The sequence below is a fragment of the Xiphophorus hellerii genome, chromosome 3, assembly GCF_003331165.1.
Source record: "Xiphophorus hellerii strain 12219 chromosome 3, Xiphophorus_hellerii-4.1, whole genome shotgun sequence".
Classification (NCBI taxonomy): Eukaryota; Metazoa; Chordata; class Actinopteri; order Cyprinodontiformes; family Poeciliidae; genus Xiphophorus; species Xiphophorus hellerii.
The window spans coordinates 909,938-928,539 of record NC_045674.1 but is presented as its reverse complement, the minus strand read 5'-3'; the positions used below and the strand labels follow the sequence as shown (position 1 = coordinate 928,539).

Genomic DNA, 18,602 nt, shown 5'->3' with positions numbered 1-18,602 from the left:
CTGTTTCTTCTTTTTGGCTTCGACGTCTTTTCGTGTTCAGACTCAGCTGACGGTGCCGACGCTCCACCCACGCCGACGCTTTCAATCTGTTGCTATGACAACGATCATCCACCGAAACAGAAAGAGTCAATTTCACCAGCGTTGGATTTAAGTCAAAAGATTCAGAAATTTTACAAAAAATACAAAATTCAAAGATTTTAATTAAGTAGAGCAGAACCTGGATTTCTTTGTGTTAAAAGCATCTGGAATATTTAGTTCTATTTTTCCAGCTGAAGGAAAATTAGTTTCTGTTTCCAGGAATTTAAAGTATTTAAACTGAGCAGCAAATGAAGGAGAAACAGGAAATTTATCTGAGATACAAGAAGATAGTTGGATGTTTTCCCGTCCTTCTCTCCCTCCATCATCCCTCCATCATCTCTCCATCATCCCCCATCATCTCTCCATCATCCCTCCTCAGCTGTAAATCCAGATCTTCTCCTTCCGGTTCCCTGAATCTCCTCAGATTCCTCTGATTGTTTCCTGATTTTCTGCAGAAGAAGAAACTCCGTCTCTACGTTGGGTGTAAATCTGAGGTGGAGTTTGGACCCGGACCAGAACTTCCTCCTCCTTTCTCTAAGTGGTTTTCAGAGAAGCGTGTTTAAAGTTCCTGAAAGCATCGCCGGCGCGTTATCTGCTGCATTTCATCACATCCTGCAGCGCTGCCTCCTCCTCCTCCTCTTCGTCGCCTCTGACCTCAGACTGAAGGGAGGAAGCTGCGGTTGTTCTGATCGTCACTCTGAGTGCTGCTGCTCTGCGCTCCGGATCCGACCCGACCCGTTGCTCGGCAGCATGGCCTCTTCGCTCGCCCTCCTCTTCCTCAGCCTGCTGGGCTCCACGTGCGCTCTTCTTCCTCCTCGGATCTCCTTCCTGCTCAGTAAGTCAGCTGAATGATTATTGATCGGCTCTGATTGGCAGGTCGCTGCCTTCAGACGAGGCGATGAAGAAATGGCAGCGTTTGTCTTCCTCTCTGACGTTTTCCTGCCTCAGAGCTGGTTCTGATTCTGCTGCTGTGGTTCCGCTGTTTGGGTCAGAAAACATCTGATCAGAAAAATGACAGAAGTTTTTGGGTCCAGAGTGAATAATGGTGCTGCTACGCCCAGTTTCACGGTCCAGCTGTGCTGTCATCTCCCAGAGGAACGAAGGCGTTCTCACGATGCTGAAGCAAAAACATCCAAACATTTTCAGCCTCTTGATTTTAGATTCATTTGAATTTTAAGTCAGATTTTTAATCAATTTAAGTTTAATCAGCATAAACAGGTTATTCAGTCCAGAACAATCCAGTCAGCAGCACTTCTGGTTTTCTTCTCCTGATCAAGCATGTGGCGACAGTGGACAGGAATCACTTCCTCTCCACTGAGAGGAAAACATCCAGCAGAACCAGAACCGGCTCCGTCTGATCGGCCGCTGATGAGACAGGAAGTACAGAGAAGCAGAACCGCGTCGCCGTCGGTTTGTTTTCCCGTTTTAAAAGAGGAATCTGCCGGATCTGGGATGTCGGCGTCTCATTCGGCCGACAGAGCAGAGCAACGCATGGAAACGCTTCCAGGGTCCGATACCGGAAACCGTTTGAATACAAACCAGAACCGAGTCATCAAAATGACCAACATGGCCGCCGCGCTCAGCATGTCTGCCTTCATGACAACAATTTATAACCAGAATGTGATTTATCAAACTGAGCTCCTGTTTTTAAAGGAGGCAAACCTGCACCAAAAATGTCTGCAGTCGCTACGGCAACCACAGCTGGAGCATATATATTAAAATCAGATTATTATTATGATGAGCTAATGATTCCTGAAGCTCTGCAGGCGTTAAAGATCCAGAACCAAACCGGTTCAGACGGCTGGAAATGAAACCTGACAGCTACTGTCATTTCAAAACAAAAAACTTTACATGCAGCATAAAAACACGTTTATGTCATCAAAGTTACTGTGTGTTTATGTATTTAATCACCAAATTAAAAATAATTGAATAAGTTTATCAGACAAGCAGCTTATAAAAAAATGAGGGAACAAAAACATCCGAAGCTTTCAGACCCGTTGCATCATGAAGGGAAATTATTGATTTTTAGATTAAATCCTTATCAATATAATCCCACAAACTGAAACCACATGAATTTATTTCAACTGATCAACCAGATGAATTATTTATGGTGTAACGTTACTGATGACTGAAGTGACATAAACTTCCTGTAACTCTGACCTGGGTGTTCCTCAGGGAAGTGTACTGGTGACACTTTATGTGTTTTAAGGATTTTGAGGTTTCAAACGGGTCCAGACCTGCAGACCTTCCTAAAGGATCCTGCGATGCCTCCGGGTCAGAGACGGGTCGCGGTTCCTCCACAAACTTCAGACTTTTATCAATATTTGTTTTTCGCAGGTTTTTTTTATCGTATCACTCAGAGGCATTTTGTTTCCTGTGACACAAAATTTGCTCTACAGATTATTTAAAGGCGCTCAGACAAAGCGGCATCTCTGCAGCTCTGAACCACATCCTGTCTGAGCAGAACCCCAGAAACAGGAAGCTGCCACAGAACCGGTCAGCTGACAGACGAACCGACGTTTCTTCACCCGGCCTGTTTTTAGATCACCTTTAATTCACATCTGAGACTCAGACCTGAGTGGAAACAGACGGAGGCAGACCTGAGCTCAGCGACGGTCCCTGTGGGTTTCAGATCAGCCTTCAGGTTGCTGTTAAACACTTTGACCTCACTTTGTCACAACGATCACTAAAAGTTTCCACTAAAACCCCGAGACAAACCGAGCAGACGTCTGATGAGACAGACTCATTTTTAGATTTGATCTGGTTTCCAGTCGATCTTTCTTCATTCATTTAAAAAAAGTGAGCAACATATAAAAGTTCTTTACATATAAAACAGCCTTATTGTTAAAGTCATTTTGTATAAATCTCAAAACAGAAACTCCTCACGTTCTCCACCTGTGATGCGGTGCAGCTAATAATGTTTATTCTGCACCCAGAATGCATTGCTGCTGCAAAGCACCCAGCAAACACTTTAAAACCTCCTGAAGTTCTACTGAATCAGCAGCAGTTAGTGAAACTGAACAGCTATGAACCGAAGAATCAGTTCCTGAAGCAAAAAACCTACTAGTGTAATGACAAGTTTGAACCTGTAGATGGCGCTATGCTACATGGTGTTGCATGTTGTGTCGTTGACATGGTGGCTATCAAAATGGTTGAACTTTGTGCTTTAGGATTAGTTTACCCTGAAGAACCGTTGGCTCATCAGACCAGCTGGTCCTGTTGTTTCTTCTCAGATTCACCAGAAAGACCTTTGGTTCACTTCAACCTCACAGACGTCAGCAACACCGCCACACTGTTGCTTAGCAACGACAGCTCCACCCTTTACATCGGAGCTAGAAATGCCATCCTCTTACTGAATGTCAGCCAGAGTGATGTCATCAGCCTGAGGCATAAGGTGAGGCCCGGATCGTCCAGGTGAAGCGTCTGACTCTTCCTGCTTTGACACGCAGGTGTTTGTTGTGTTCAGGTGACATGGAGTCCATCCAAGGTCGACAGAGGAGACTGTGCGTACAAAGTGCAGGATCCAAAGGTAATGGGGGATCCGATTTGTCCGATTCCACCCAGAACCCAGTCTGATGGAAGAGGAAAGAGGAAACCCTTACCGCTGCTGCATTTTGAACCCTGAAATGTCTTTTCTAATATTTCCATCATACAATGTTTTAACTGCAACATCAAAAACAGAGAAATGCAAGAATGGATCAGGAGCTGGTTGGTTGGGCCGGTTCTCCAGAATGTGGGCAAGAATGAGGGGTGGAAAGGTCATAGATACGGGTTTTATTTGAGAGTTAAAGGAAGCGCTCTGAGTTTTACTGAACCATGATTTAACTGACCAGATCTGCAGCTGAGCGTCATCTGCATAGTAGATGAGAAATGGGCCAAACACACAACCCTGTGGAACTCCATAACTGCAGCTGGACCTCAGTATTTAAGTATTTTTAAGGTATTTTTCACAGAAAGAAATTCTACATTTCTTCATACAGAGAAGTTCACGCGGTGTCGTTGTTGGGACTTTCCCTGTGAGAGAAAGCCTCTGGTTGTCATGAACGGATGGTCTGTGGTTGTTCAGAGTGAAAAATACACTAACCACCAGTTTAGCACTTCACTAACCAAAGATGAGTCAAAACCTACAAGAGGAGTTTCAGCCATTTATCTCCAAAATGAGCCCTTCAACTCTTTGATTACCTCCAGTCTCAAGGCTTCAGAAAGTCGCGGTGAATTTTCAGTTGTTCAACATGAAAAACCCAACAGACCCAGAACAGCCATCCGTTCTAAACCTTCTCTCAGATCTGCAGATTAAACCGTCTAGAAAAGAGTTTTGCTTCATCTCTGAGCAGTAGGACACCATCTGGTCGATCAGCCAAACACTTTCCTTCAGTTGTTCAAAGTAACATCTGCTCCAAGTCCATCTGTGTTGTTTCCTTTCTGCCTGCAGGTTGACTGTCAAAACTTTGTCCATGTTGTTCAGAGAGTAAACTCCACCCACCTGTACGTCTGCGGCAGCAACGCCTACAACCCTCAGCAAGCCTTCATCGTGAGTCTTCATCCTCTTTTGAGAGGCAGGGATGGAAACAACTATTAATGACTCCACAGTCAGGAGATCAGGGAAGGTCACAGCTTCTGTTTGTCTCCTGCAGGACATGGAGCTTCTGTCGGTGGTCCAGCAGGACGAAGCTAGAGGGCGCTGTCCGTTCAGTCCTTTTGAACGGAGCTCTGCAGTCATCATTGGTTAGTTTGAGTTTTACATTAACGTAAAGATGTGCAGACAGGGGAGGTTACAGAAATGTTTTATGGATATTATCAGCAGAACATGTTGAGTGCAGTTTCTATTTGAAGTCTATAAAAACTTAAGAAGAGTCAGAAAGAAGTGTCTCCACACAAGGACCGGACCAAGACCCTCCTCTGTTGGACTCCTGGTGAACATGGGCTCCCTGGAAGACGTCCATCCTTACAGACTGCCTGACCCCAGAAAACCACCTGCTACCTGAACGAGCTCTGTGGCTCCTCCTCCTCAGGAGCAGACGGTTCTGGAGCTTACTGGACCTTCTTGAAGCATCTTGTTGGGAGCTGAACCGCTCTTCTTCAAGTTTTTGATGAGCTTGATAACTTTCCTTTCAGCTGCTGTTATGGAAGGCTGTAGCTTCTCTTCATAGGAAACCACTGAAGATAATCATCGTCATCTGCCTGTCCGGTACCGGGTCACTGTGGCAGCAGTCTCAGCAGACGTCCCTCTCCCCAGCCACCTCAGGAGGAAGCCCACAGCGTTCCTAGACCAGCAGAGACGCATCGTCCTTCCAGTGTGTCCTGGCTCATCCCCTTGGTTTCAGGACAGGCCTGAAACATCTCCCTCACCAGGCATCCAGGAAAGATGCCAGAGTCACCTCAGCTGACTCCTCTCGATATGAAGGAGCAGCAGCTCTACTCCAGACCCCCGAATGACTGAACTCCTCACCCTTTATCTAAAGAAGAGCCCAGATTGAAGAGGAAACTTATTTTGGATGCTTGTATCCTGGATTTCTTTTTTTTTTTATCATGACCCAAATTTTATGACTGAGAAATTTGTGAACAAGATCCCAAATACTTGAACTTCCCTCCAAGCTGGAGAAGACAATCAGCCTTTCCGGTGACGAACCATCATCTCTGATCTGTCTCTCAGCTGTCCCAGCTCATGCTGTAGGTCTTGGTCAGAGAAAGGAAAAGGATGCATGACTTCTGCAAAAAGCAAGAGATGAAATCCACTGATCCCCGACTGGACCCACCAGAAATCCTATCTATAAGTTACAAAAAGAACTGGTGACAAAGGGCGGTCCTGCCGAAGCACCGGGAACCGTGTTAGTGCCGGCGATGCGAACCAAGCTCACTGTACAGAGGACGAATAGCCTCTAGTACAGGGCCTCGGAGTCCGTACCCCTGGGGCCCTTCCTACGGGTGCCCATGAGGCACACAGTTGCTGAATTGGTTGGGGAAACTGCCAACCCTCAAGAACCCTGCAAACAGTGTAGCTCTGCTCCATGTCTCATCATGAACCAAACCCTCCCTCCAGTCTGAACCAGGCCTTACTGAGCAGTTCATGTTTTAGTGTTCAGCGTTTCTCTTGTTATGCAGACCAGGAACTCTTTGCTGCCACAACCACCGACTTCAAGGGAAAAAACCCACAAATTTCACGATTCCTCAGTAAAGATGGCCGCCCAGACATCAGCCTGGACTCCTCCATCAGTTTACTTGAGGGTGAGTGGATAAAATCTCTGAAGTGTACCTGTAGAGGACTCTGTTACTGTCCTGAATCCTGACAGAAAAAAGCTCAAAGTCAAAAGCAGATTTCGCTCAATCATCTTAGAAATTATTGTAATTTAGCGTAAACTTTAGAATCTGTAATCTTTGATCAGAAATCTGTCCCACATGACCAAATTTCAGTAAAACCACACAGAAGTGGGTTTAGTGTGAGATCATAGTTCCTCATTTCACCCTGAGTGATTCAGTTCCTCTTTGTGTCATAAGAAATGTTGCTCTCATTTTGAAACATCCTGTCCTTGTTTAGAAATTGGCCAACAGGAGAGATTTGAGAAAACCCTTCAGCTTTGCTAAAGTTTCACATCTGGTTGATGAGCAGTCCATCTGCTCCCAGATCTCTTTTCCCTGCATTTGTACCACCTGAGTTTCATCTTCAGTCAACACTTCCTGCATTTTCAGATCCAAGATTTGTGAGCGTGTCAGTGGACCCGGCGGGACAGAAACTCTACTTCTTCTTTTCTGAAATCGGGAAGGAGTTCAGCTTCGTCGACCAGATTCAGATTCCCAGAGTGGCTCAAGTCTGCAAGGTTCTGGAGACGCAGAGTAGCGATTGGTGACCCGATGGCGGATCAGAGATAATAACGCTCTGCCGGTTTCACAGGACGACGTTGGAGGACAGAGGATTCTGCAGAAGAAGTGGACATCCTTTGCCAAGTCTGCTCTGCTCTGCCAGCCTCCAGAACAGCCTCCCTTCAACATCCTGGAGGATATGTTCACCCTGCAGCCACCAGAGGGCGCCGACGCCTCAGAAACACTGTTTTATGGCGTCTTCACCTCCCAGTGGTGAGGCTCCGTCTCATTCCTGATGGCGCTGCTTTTACTGACCCGGCTAACATGAGAACTTCGGTTTCAGGTCCAGGCGGCCCGAGTCTGCAGTTTGCACCTTTAAGCTGAAGGACATCCGAGACGTTTTTGCTGGAACCTTTAAGACCCTGGAGAAGGGAACGTACCAACTGAAACCCCCAGCAGGACGACAATACCTGGGACAGGTGAGAACATCCAGACGTACCAAGTTACCACACCTAGCATACCTAGCATCTGTTCAGTAGATAAAGGTAAATCTGGGTTTCCTTTCCATTCATTCTGTCTGAGTTCAATCTGTAGGTCAATAAAAATGTAGAGCTGAGTAAAATGGTGTTAATGATTTCTGCTTCAGTCTGTAGGTGAGGAAATGATTCTGATCTATTCCAGTCCGAATGACAGAAACATTAAAGTGTCTTTTTCACAGAGAGCGCCACCTCTCTGCAATTTACATCTAGGAGTCTTTAGCCGTCTCAGTCTTTGTAGTTATTTAACAAGAAATGTCGACATTTCCGGATAAAACAGGACAAACTTCGGACCGATCCCAACCGGAGCTCTGGACCGGAGGGAGCAGCGAACTTCAGCGGTCTTCCTGCAGTTCTTGATCTTCATTTTTGAACCTCGCTCACAGTGAAGCTCATGTCTGACTTGATTTAGGAAAAAACGACCTGAGTCCAAATGTTTGCCTTAAATGAAGGAACTACTCTTTCATTTCTGTGGTTTCCACTACGTTCCAGTACCATCTCCATGGTGACGTTAAAGCGCCTGCGTTGTTGATGGAGGCCAACAAATGGTGGATTTTTTTTTTTATTGATTTTGGGACATTTTAAATTGATTCTGAATCATAATAAGAGAAAATTGGGATTCTTATGAATCCATTTTTTGGCACAGCCATAATAACGATCCTTCTCCCGACAGTGCGGCCTCTCAAACTCCTCCGACTCTGAGCTTTCTGAGGTGAAGATGAACTACCTGACCGACAGGAACGTGAAACCAGTTGGACCAGTTTTTGTTTTTCCTGAGCAGAAATACAGTCGTGTGGTCGTAATGAAGACAACGGCGGCCAACAGCCAACAGTACAACGTCCTGTTTCTCCTGACCGGTGAGACGCTGAACTCAAAGTGGTAAAAATGAACTGAGATTAAGTTTCTAAAGACTTTAAATAGATGCAGTAGAGGACACAATCTGCTGGTAGCTGGGCTAATCTTTTCTTTAGCACTTCCGTGTTTTTGCTAACCTTGAAATTGGTTAGCACACTTACGTAGCTTCCCTAAGGTAAATTTTCCAGAGTTGTCTTTGCAAACTTTCACTTTTGTTGAAGTTAGATGTTTGTATTCATGCTCTTATTTTGAAGTCTGTCTGCGCAGCAGTTCTGTTTCCTCTCATGTTTTTTTGTCAAGAAACTTTACTGAGCAAGTGGGAAGTACAAACCAAATGAATGAATGAATGAATGAATGAATGAATGAATGAATGAGTTATACAGAAGAATGCAGCGTTACATGAACAACCAGAGGAGTTAATTAGACAAATACATGCAATAATTTACATATTTGAAATGTTTTTATTGCTACTCCTCATGTTTTCCACCTGTGGTGCGCAGCAGCAACTGATGTTTATTCTGTACCCAGAATGCATTGCTGTAGAACTACAGACTGCAGCATTTTAGCGTTAGCTACATTGGTGTAGCGCCTTTATATCATCAGAGCTGTTGTTTCTGTTTAGTGTTAGTTCGGCTAGCGGTGCCGGTTCTGAACTGAACCTTGATCAGAATCATTTTTTCGCCATCCAGAGTCCGGGTTCCTCCACAAGGCGGTTCCTTCGGATCAGGACCTTCGAGTCATTGAGGAGATCCAAGTGTTCAGGGAACCTCAGCAGGTCAAAAGCATGATCCTGTCTTCCTCCAAGGTAGACCTCACACCACAACACCTGCACCACCTGCATGGTTCTGCTGGTTCACGATGCCGTTCTGGTTCTGAAGGGACTCGTGTATTTGGGAACGTCTGAGGGAGTGACAGCGGTACCTGTGGCCCAGTGTCTGAGCTACCGGAGCTGCAGGCAGTGCATCCTGGCCAGGGATCCGCTGTGTGGCTGGAGTCAGACCCGCAGAACCTGCACGGGTCTGGACGGCGCCGGCGACAGCGTGTGAGTGGATCTTAATCACCCAGAACATCAGAAATTATCAATATGATCTGCTGCTAAATTAAAATCAACCTAAATATCCGAATCAGAGGAAAACAGCCAAAAGTCTCAGTTCCTATAAAAACCTGATAAGTTAATAAAATAGCAATAAATGAAGGAATAAGTTCATCAAAAATGTGCCGAATAAACAACTTTTATAAAAAGAATCCACAGCATGTTGGCCTAAATATGAAGTCATTTTTAACCTGAAGCAGTTCTCACTCATTCATATTTACTTAAAAATGTTACATTGTCACTTTTTAAAATAATTGTCAAAGTCATTTTAAAAAAAAAACAAAACTACCTTTTTCTTTCACACAGATGTTTTAGGCCAAAAAAATGTATTTTTGTCACAAAATGGCCATTATTTTAGAAAGGTGACGACATGTCGACTATATTTTCATCCTGGGAGGTCGCCATGTTTTCACCTGAGCAATGCATGCTGGGCTAGGGTGACCAGACGTCCTCTTTTTCCCGGACATGTCCTACTTGTCCGGGATTTTGGTCAACTGCAAATTACGTAATCCCTGAGCCGCGTCAGTGCGGGCAGCCCTGTTCTTAATCAGAAGATGGCTGTCAGTACGCCAACAACATGCGAAAGCGCAAATATATGTAGTTTTCCCGCTTTTAGACTCCCCCCCCCCGCTCCAAGGTGTTCTGATTTCCCCAAGCCCCCCCCCCCCCCCCCGTTGCAGGTTGTCCGGGTTTTCCCAAAGTAAAATATGGTCACTCTATGCTGGGCCGACAGCCAGAGTCCATTAATACATAATATAGAGCCGCTCGCAAAACGCCTGGACTGAGACAAACTGACCGAAGCTTTTCATGAGCTGCTAAGATCACAACCTGCTGCAGGGATCAGCTTGTGATCTACTGTTCTCTGTGTTAGCTGCTGCTAACGCCGTTAGCTGCTGCTAACGCCGTTAGCTGCTGCTAACACAGAGAAAAACACATGAAACTCATTTTAACATACTGGAGAAAATGTTTCGATGCCGATGCTAACCGTAAACAGTTAGCAACACTCACCTGTTACCTCTCTGGCTGCTGCGTTGTCTTCTATGTGAATATTTATTCTCCGGTTTAGATTGAAACGGCTAAACATTAATTCTTCTTCTTCTTCTGTTGTCTTTTATGGCAGTTTACAGACTTTGTGCATTACCGCCATCAACTGGACGGAGATGTAACTTCAGAAATTAATTTTTACTATACATCTTCAAATCAAAAAAATAAAATAAAAATGAATAAATAAATTCCATCTCTCCTGCCATATATTATTTATTTTATCTTTAATAATTACGTTTATTTCTGCTCTACTCGGCTGAATGTTAATATTAGCACCTAGCGAATATCATTCACCCAGGATGCATTGCGGCGTAAACAAAATGGCGACATCTGTGTGGCAATATTTAACTTGCATAAACTAAACAGCCTGCAGTATTTATGCTGTATTGTTTTTACATCTAAAATAATTTTTTAATATAAAAATGTTATTTATAAAAGCTATTGCTGCAACTAGCAAAAATAATTAATCCTTAAATACTTTATTTAACAAACTCCTTAAGCTAGAAACAGTCGATCAGCCGTACTTTGTAAAAAATGACAGAATGATGAAAGCTGCTAAAGGAGGCAGTAAAACATGGCTGTGTTTGTTTTGTCTCAGAGTTCAAAGCCTGGACAGCATCAAGGGGGACGAATGTCAGCCGGCAGAGCGGATCCTGCAGCACCACGGTAGATCCCCAACATCCAGATTACCCAACAGAACCTGCTGTTAGGGAATCCTTCACCGGTGTCCGTCGTTCTTTCCTGCAGACGTCTTTGTCCAGCTGAACGAAGTCGTGACTCTTCAGTGTGTGAAGCCATCTAACCTCGCCACGCTGCGCTGGAGCTTCGCCGACGCCGCGGTTCAATCGGACCGGCTCTTCATCCAGGCAGCGAACGGCAGCCTCCGCTTCCTGGCCTCCGCTGGGACCTTCGGGATTTACCGTTGCCAGGCGGAGGAAGACGGACTCATGGAAGTGGTGGCGAGCTACAACGTCCGGCAAGCGTCCAGTCCTCGGCATCTGTCCAAGGTCAACCGGGATCCGGTGACCCCGGGCCCGGAGAAGAGGTCTGTTGAGACCGAGGATCCGGCTGTGATCCCGGTTTCAGACGCACCAGAGGATGAAACCTTCATCACCAACGATTCCGACGCAGAGGAGCGCGTGACTCAGGCTAAAGGTGATGCGTTTTCCGTCCAGGAAATAGTCCCGACCTCCAGGAAGGACAGCCGGTCCATGAAGAACCCGGCTGAGGAGGCACCGACCCAGAGGAGCTACCACAGCGAGCTGGTGGTGGTGTCCCTGCTGCTGGCCGCCTGCGTCCTGATCCTGGCGCTTGGCGCCGTCCGCATCTGGAGGCGGCGGAGCGTCGGCTCCAGGTCCGACCGGCTGCCGTCCGCAGACGACGGAACCAAAACAAACACGTCCATGGAGATCCAGTCACTGAGCGCCGCAGAGGACGCGGGTCCGGACCAAACCATCATCCCGTGATGGAGGTCTGGACGGGTCTGGACCGAACCATCATGGAGTCCAGTGGCGGTCCGGGCCGTTCTGAGGCTCCAGAGTCGGCTTCGTCCTGATCGATCGGTCGGTCATGAAGGACTTCTGACCCGTTTTCATTCACCTTTAGGTCCAGTAGATTCTGTTCCCAATGACTCAGTCTGAAGTCCAGAACCACAAATCCTTCAACATTCAGATTGTTTCAGTTTAAAGGTCCAGACTTGTAGCGCCATTTTACAGCATGATCAAGTAACGGTTATAAAATGTTATATACCTAAATATCAAATATAACTTAAAAGAAATCCTGATTTAACGTCTTGAAATTGGGCCTCTGTCTCTTTAAGAAGCTCCTGCTCTTCCTGAAGCTCCGCCTCCAGGAAGTCATCCAACATGGCTCCTCTATTTAAAGCTTTTACCTGCTTTGCTCAGAGCAGCAGCTCCTATAATGAGCTCAGCTGTTTGCTAATTGCTGCTGGCTAGTCTAAAGGAGCTGAGTGGGGGCGGAGCTAAGCCTCGGAGGCGGGGCTACGTCCACCAACTGATAATCTATTCAATAAGAACCCGACACAAGAAGCTGGTTTTTATTTTCAGGTTCTAAAGCGGGGAAAAAAGTCAAAACAAAAGGTTTTTAGCGTTTTATTTCTAAACGTGTATTCTATTTTTTTTTTCTCCGAAGAGTTTTTGCGGCGCTAGTGGCTCATATTTTTGCAACAGTAGGCAGACAGGAAGGAGGGCGAGGAAGGCATGTGGCAAAGGTCGCCGGGACTGGGAGTCGAACCCACAGCGTCTGCGTCGAGGACGAAGGCCTTCGAACGTGGGGCGTGCTAACCCGCTGCGCCCCCAGACTCCATGTTTTCTGCGCAGCAGGTTTCTCAGGGATGATTTGTCATGAATTATTTATTGTTTCCTGTTCTTTCAGATGTAATTTATGACTGTAAATATTCCAGTGTTTTTCAGACGTGCTCAGCTGGTTTTCTGCTCCTCTTTGTGTTTTTATTCTCTGTTTGACTGTGGCGCCCTCTGGTGGCACAAAGTATGTTTGTAAATTCATCTATTAATCTGACAGATTAATAAAAGATCATAATTCTGATTGTTGTTTCTATTCATAATAAACTTGGAGTCCTCAGACTGATCACTGCTCTGTTTGGATTAAAGACCAAATCATAAAAATCTGATCAAGATAAATATGAAAATAAATCTATTAAATGTGTTTTGCTGAACATCAGATTTTGATAATTGATCATTTGATCTGTGATAATCAGATTTGTTCCGTCTCACAGAAACTTGGTTTTTCTTGTCCTAGTTGAACTAAACACTTTAGTTTTTGTTTGGTTTGGTCCTCCAGGCCTTCCTGGAGGTTTAGGTCAGATTTTCTCTGGTTAAGTGATGAACACTGATACGTTCCTTCGCTCCGTCTTCGTACTCCAGACCTCCTGCTGTGACGAGGCTCAGAGTGTGAAGAAATAACTCCTAACTCTGCTCCCTGACCATTTTTAATAACTCTTTAGTTTATTTTAACTGAGTTCTACAAATCAGGGAGAATATTTTGCTCTTGGTATCTGGAGGAGTTCTGTGTCATGTGGAAACTCGTTCAGTTGTATAAAGGCTCTGATCGTATTTTCATCATTAATAGAGGGGAATAATAATAATAATCATGGTTGTTTTCTGGACTTGTGTCTGTGGGTTTTAATCTACTTTGAACAATAAACTGATCTTAATGCTTTTGTTTGATAACAGACCAACAGGAAGGTGAATAAACTGAGACGATGGTTTTTAAAAAGCCTCAAGACGACATTTGAATGTGACTCTGCTGGAGTTAACAGGTCAGATCATTTAGTTTGTTTTTAAGATTTTAGATCATCTGATCTGATCTGAGGCTGATTTAGTTCAAGATGTAGAGAGAAGCTACAAGAAAACTAAAAGAAAGGAGGAAGTGTGTGAACAGGAAGTAACATCATCACTGATCAGTTTTCGGACAGAACGATCAGCATTAAGAGTCTAAAAGCTCAGGATTTCTCCTTTAAAGGTTTTCTGGAGCTTCATGTTCCTGCTGACAGGTGAGAAGTTTGATCTTCATCAGCAAGAAAAAAAAACCTGGAAGCAGGAAATTCAATCTGTTTAATTTCTCTAGTTTTATTGACAGCAGTTTTTCTCCTTCATCTCTTTATTTCAACTTGTTGATTTTCTGACCTAATGATGTTTTTACTGATGCAGGATGAACTAAAACTAAATCAAAACTGTTTGGACCAGAAGTTACAAAGAGTTCAGATGTTTGTTTCTCAGTTTATGATAAAAATCTAAATTCATTTAGACCTGGTTTAACTGTTTCCTTTTTATGGATCGTCAGAAAACAAGATGGTTTCATCAGTTTTCACTAAGATAATCATTTTAAACTCTCTGTTTCTCCAGGAGCCGCGGCCCAAACCATCCGGTACCAGTTTGGATCGACCTGTGCAGTGAGAGGGTCGACTGTCATCCTGCCCTGTTACTTCACTCCTCTGAAATCTTTCTCTCCTGAAGGAAGACAGATTCCTCTGAGGATCGTCAGAGTTCGCTGGTGTAAGAATCATCCGATCTGTCAGGGAACGACTCCGTCTGTTTACGACAGCAACTCAACGGCCAGAGAGCCTCGGTTTCATTACCTGGGCAACATGGAGGCAAAGTGCACTCTGCAGATCAGAGACATTAAGATGGAGGACATGGGAACCTTTAGATTCAGGATGGAAGCAGATAATTCTGCTGGACATTTTACAAACCCGACTGGAGTCACAATCTCAGTGGCTGGTAAGATCAACATGTCACATTCAGACAATAATCACAGATATTAATGGAAACTAATGAGAACGTTTCACTTAGATCTGCTCAAAATGGAGATAAAGAGCTCCAGCAACAAGTCAGAGGTCAGCAGAGGTCAAACTGTCTCCCTGCAGTGCATCACTTCAACCTGCACCTTCACTCACCTGGAGGTCACCTGGAGGAAAGATGGCCACGCCCTCCCAGGGAACGGCTCCGCCCTCCGGCTCGGCCCTCTGACCGCAAAGGATTCTGGGAACTACAGCTGTGCTCTGACGAGTAACATGGAGACCCAATCTAAAGAAGCAGAGGGAGGGAAAAATGTTAATGAACTGGATTTACTGTAACTCCTGAAAACAAATGAGACGTTTAGCCTGTTGAATGAACTGTGATGTGTTGTTTTCCCTCTTGTTGTGCTTCCTGCAGCGTCTTGTGATCATAAGAGAATCATTTTCATTTGAAGAAATGTCAGTCTGCTGTTTTCAGCTCCTCTCATAACGAGCTGTTTTAGGGTCTCTGTCACTTTAAATCCTAATACGCTGCTGCTGGCCACGCCCCCAACTCAATGTTTACACTCACTTAAGGACTTTAATATTCTACTGAACACTATGGGAAAGTTAAAAATGAAGTTATTTCTCAGTGGTCCAATTCCATCACCTCAATGGGGAGACGAAAAACACTCCAGGCTGGACATGATAAACAAATGGCTGATTAAAAGCTGCTCTGCCAGCTCAGTGACCTTCATCGATGACCTCTGGATCTATTGGCAGCGCTTTCACCTTTTTGGAAGAAGCGGACGCAATCTTAATAAACATGGGATAAAGCTACTCACTGCAAATCTTTCTCACTTTATCAACAAGGACAGCAACGTGATCATCGCTTCAGAAGAACAGGCTCAAGGATTTCTGACTAGGAAGGAACCGTCGGCTTATCAGGCAAAAACAGCTGATATAACATCGACTGGAGACGGAGCGACTGGTTCCCTTCCTCCTTCTCCCCTCCCTCTCTGCTCACCCACTCATTCACAGGATTCACAAGATACACATGGAGAAATGTCTTCTGGACCGGAGTTTCTTAAATTTACAGATGGAATGAATCAACAGGTTGTACTTGGGACGTCGCTCCTTAGCGCTCACGTAGCAGACCTCACTTCATTTAAGCCACCTGACTCTAACGTCCCAGAGGATCCATCACTCTGTGTTTCTGAGGTCTGAGGGTCCAGACTTTATCTTTACACCCTTCTTGCTCCAGAATGTGTCTGGCCCCTCGGCACTGCAGAACAGGACATTACCTGTCCGGATCACTACAAGAAAATTTACAAGAAACAGAAACATAAAATACAGGGGACCTAATTCAAACATCAGACTGATCCCCTGCCTAAAGGAACCTCAGACTGAAGATTTCTTGGCCTCCAAGTCACTTAAACTCTTTTAAATACCAGATCTCTCTGTGCTAAAGCTCTATTAATTAATGATTTCATCACTGAGCATAATATTGATGTTATGTTTCCGACAGAAACATGGTTGAATGATAATAATGAATCGATCGTACTAATTGAATCTGCGCCTCCTAACTACAATTTCTTCAGTGAGAATAGAAAACACAAAAAAGGAGGAGGCGTGGCTTCAATATTTAAGAATACCATAAATTGTAGTAAAATCTCTTTGGGTCTCTTCACCTCTTTTGAGTATCTTGGAATTGAGGTTAAAGGCCACAAACGAACTTTGACTGTAACTCTATACAAAACTCCAACTTTTGTGGAAAATTTCTTTACTGACTTGAATGAACTTCTATCTCTTATATGTATTGATTATGATTGTTTAATAATTGTTGGTGATTTCAACATTCATGTTGACAACCCCCAAGACAGAGGGGCAAAAAAGCTGGCTAATATTTTAGAGACTTTTGGTCTAACACAACATGTCAAACAAGCAACACACACTCAAGGACACACACTGGACCTGGTTATCAGTAAGGGTGTGAATATTTCCAATGTCTCTATAACTGATGTCGCCCTGTCGGATCACTTCCTGTTATCTTTGAAAGTTCTTTATCTTTTAACCCACTTGGACAAACAGCAACCATCACAAAACGTTCTCTCACTGAAAACACAGCAGAAACTTTTAATCAAATCTACTCTTCTTCCTCACCCTTAAGCTGTAATGATGTAGATAAGTTGGTAAATGATTTTCAGTCTAAAGTCTCAGATATTATTGATTCCATTAAAATGAAGGTTGTGTCTGGTAAAAAGAAATCTCCATGGAGAAATGCACAAACAGTTAGATCTGCAAGACAACTCTGCCGTAGGGCAGAACGAAAATGGCGTAAAACTCAACTCCACGTTCATTGTGACATCTATAAAGAAAGACTACGTAACTATCATTTAACACTAAAACATGCAAGAGAGGCTTTCTTTGCAGATGTCATAAACAAAAACATTAATAATGCTCGAGCTTTATTTGCAACAGTTGACAGAATCACAAACCCTCCTGTGACGTTACCGCCTGAATTCCAATGTATTGCCGCCTGCAACCAGTTTTCCAGCTTCTTTTCAGAGAAAATTCAAAAAATCAGAGGATTAATCTGAACATCCACTATAAAGTCAGTACCAATGCTGAGCCCAAACAAAACAAATACAGGAAAAATGACCCAATTTCAACTACTTAATTATAAAACCCTACAGGAAATTATAAGTCAAATAAGCTCCAGTTCCTGCTGTCTGGATGTCCTAGATCTATAACTCTAGAACATTTCTTTAAGAAAGTCCTGCCTGTTATTGCTGCTGATCTGATCCAAATAGTAACTCATCGCTCTCATCAGGTGTTTTCCCCCAGGCTCTGAAAACAGCAGTAATCAAACCACTTATAAAAAAGAACAATCTGGACAAATCACTACTGCAGAATTACAGGCCGACCTCTGACCTCTGACCTCTGATTCATCAGCAAAGTTATTGAAAAAGCTGTGTAAACAATTAACTAGCTTCCTAACTATAACCAACCTCTTTGACTCCTTCCAGTCTGGTTTTCGTGCTCACCACAGCACAGAGACTGGCCTAGTCAAAGTGTTCAATGACATCCGTATAAATACGGACTGTGGCAGAACCACAGTGCTGGTTCTGTTGGATCTCAGTGCAGCTTTTGACACTGTTGACCATGACATGTTACTGAATCGACTGGAGAGTTGGGTCGGACTCTCCGGTCCAGTGCTTAACTGGTTTGAATCCTACATAAAGAACAGGGATTTCTTTGTTTCAATTGAAAACTTTTCATCAAAGAGGTCAAAGGTCACATGTGGGGTACCCCAAGGTTCAATCCTAGGACCCCTTTTATTCAATATTTATATGCTCCCACTAGCTCAGGTTATAACAGGAAATAATATTAGCTACCACAACTATGCAGACGACACACAGCTCTACATTACGATGTCACCAGGTGACTCAGAGCCCATCCAATCACTGAACAGATGCTTAGAACAGATAAATGTGTGGATGTGCCAAAACCTTCTCCAGCTGAACAGAAACAAAACTGAAGTTATTATTTTTGGACCTAAAGAGGAACGATCTAGAGTCAATGCACAGCTTCAGTTATTACAACTGAAAACTAGCGATCAGCCCGAAACCAGGGAGTAGTGATGGACTCTGACCTGAACCTCCAGAGCCACATAAAGAAAGTCACAAAGTCGGCCTTCTATCACCTGAAGAACATTTCCAGGATTAAAGGACTAATGTCTCAGCCAGATCTAGAGAAACTCATCCATGCCTTCATCTTCAGTCGTATTGATTATTGCAACAGCGTCTTCACAGGTCTGTCCAACAAATCAATCAAACAGCTGCAGCTGATCCAGAATGCTGCTGCTGGCGTTCTGACTAAAACCAGGAAGATAGAGCACATAACACCAGTTTTAAAGTCCCTCCACTGGCTCCCTGTAGCT

General features: G+C 44.2%; 2 protein-coding genes across 2 annotated transcripts; both read left to right on the top strand.

The window, feature by feature from the left end:
• The first annotated feature begins 583 nt into the window (after positions 1-583).
• Positions 584-13,011, top strand: LOC116716870 (semaphorin-4B-like). Its single transcript, XM_032557826.1, has 14 exons — positions 584-913; positions 3,312-3,472; positions 3,545-3,607; positions 4,511-4,609; positions 4,713-4,803; positions 6,181-6,303; positions 6,766-6,893; positions 6,968-7,149; positions 7,220-7,355; positions 8,086-8,269; positions 8,957-9,072; positions 9,146-9,309; positions 11,003-11,070; positions 11,152-13,011. The coding sequence occupies exons 1-14, from the start codon at positions 829-831 to the stop codon at positions 11,868-11,870; spliced, it is 2,319 nt and encodes a 772-aa protein (XP_032413717.1). The 5' UTR covers positions 584-828; the 3' UTR covers positions 11,871-13,011.
• An 871-nt stretch (positions 13,012-13,882) lies between these two features.
• On the top strand, positions 13,883-15,191 carry LOC116716881 (uncharacterized). Its single transcript, XM_032557843.1, has 3 exons — positions 13,883-13,936; positions 14,289-14,663; positions 14,736-15,191. The coding sequence occupies exons 1-3, from the start codon at positions 13,921-13,923 to the stop codon at positions 15,017-15,019; spliced, it is 675 nt and encodes a 224-aa protein (XP_032413734.1). The 5' UTR covers positions 13,883-13,920; the 3' UTR covers positions 15,020-15,191.
• Positions 15,192-18,602: the final 3,411 nt, after the last annotated feature.

Excerpts from the sequence above, each read along its gene's own strand:
- LOC116716870 (XM_032557826.1), top strand. The coding sequence starts at position 829 with ATGGCCTCTTCGCTCGCCCTCCTCTTCCTCAGCCTGCTGGGCTCCACG. Across the intron at positions 3,473-3,544 it reads TCATCAGCCTGAGGCATAAG|GTGACATGGAGTCCATCCAA; the intron begins GTGAGGCCCGGA and ends TGTTGTGTTCAG. Across the intron at positions 8,270-8,956 it reads CGTCCTGTTTCTCCTGACCG|AGTCCGGGTTCCTCCACAAG; the intron begins GTGAGACGCTGA and ends TTCGCCATCCAG.
- LOC116716881 (XM_032557843.1), top strand. Across the intron at positions 14,664-14,735 it reads AGTCACAATCTCAGTGGCTG|ATCTGCTCAAAATGGAGATA; the intron begins GTAAGATCAACA and ends CGTTTCACTTAG.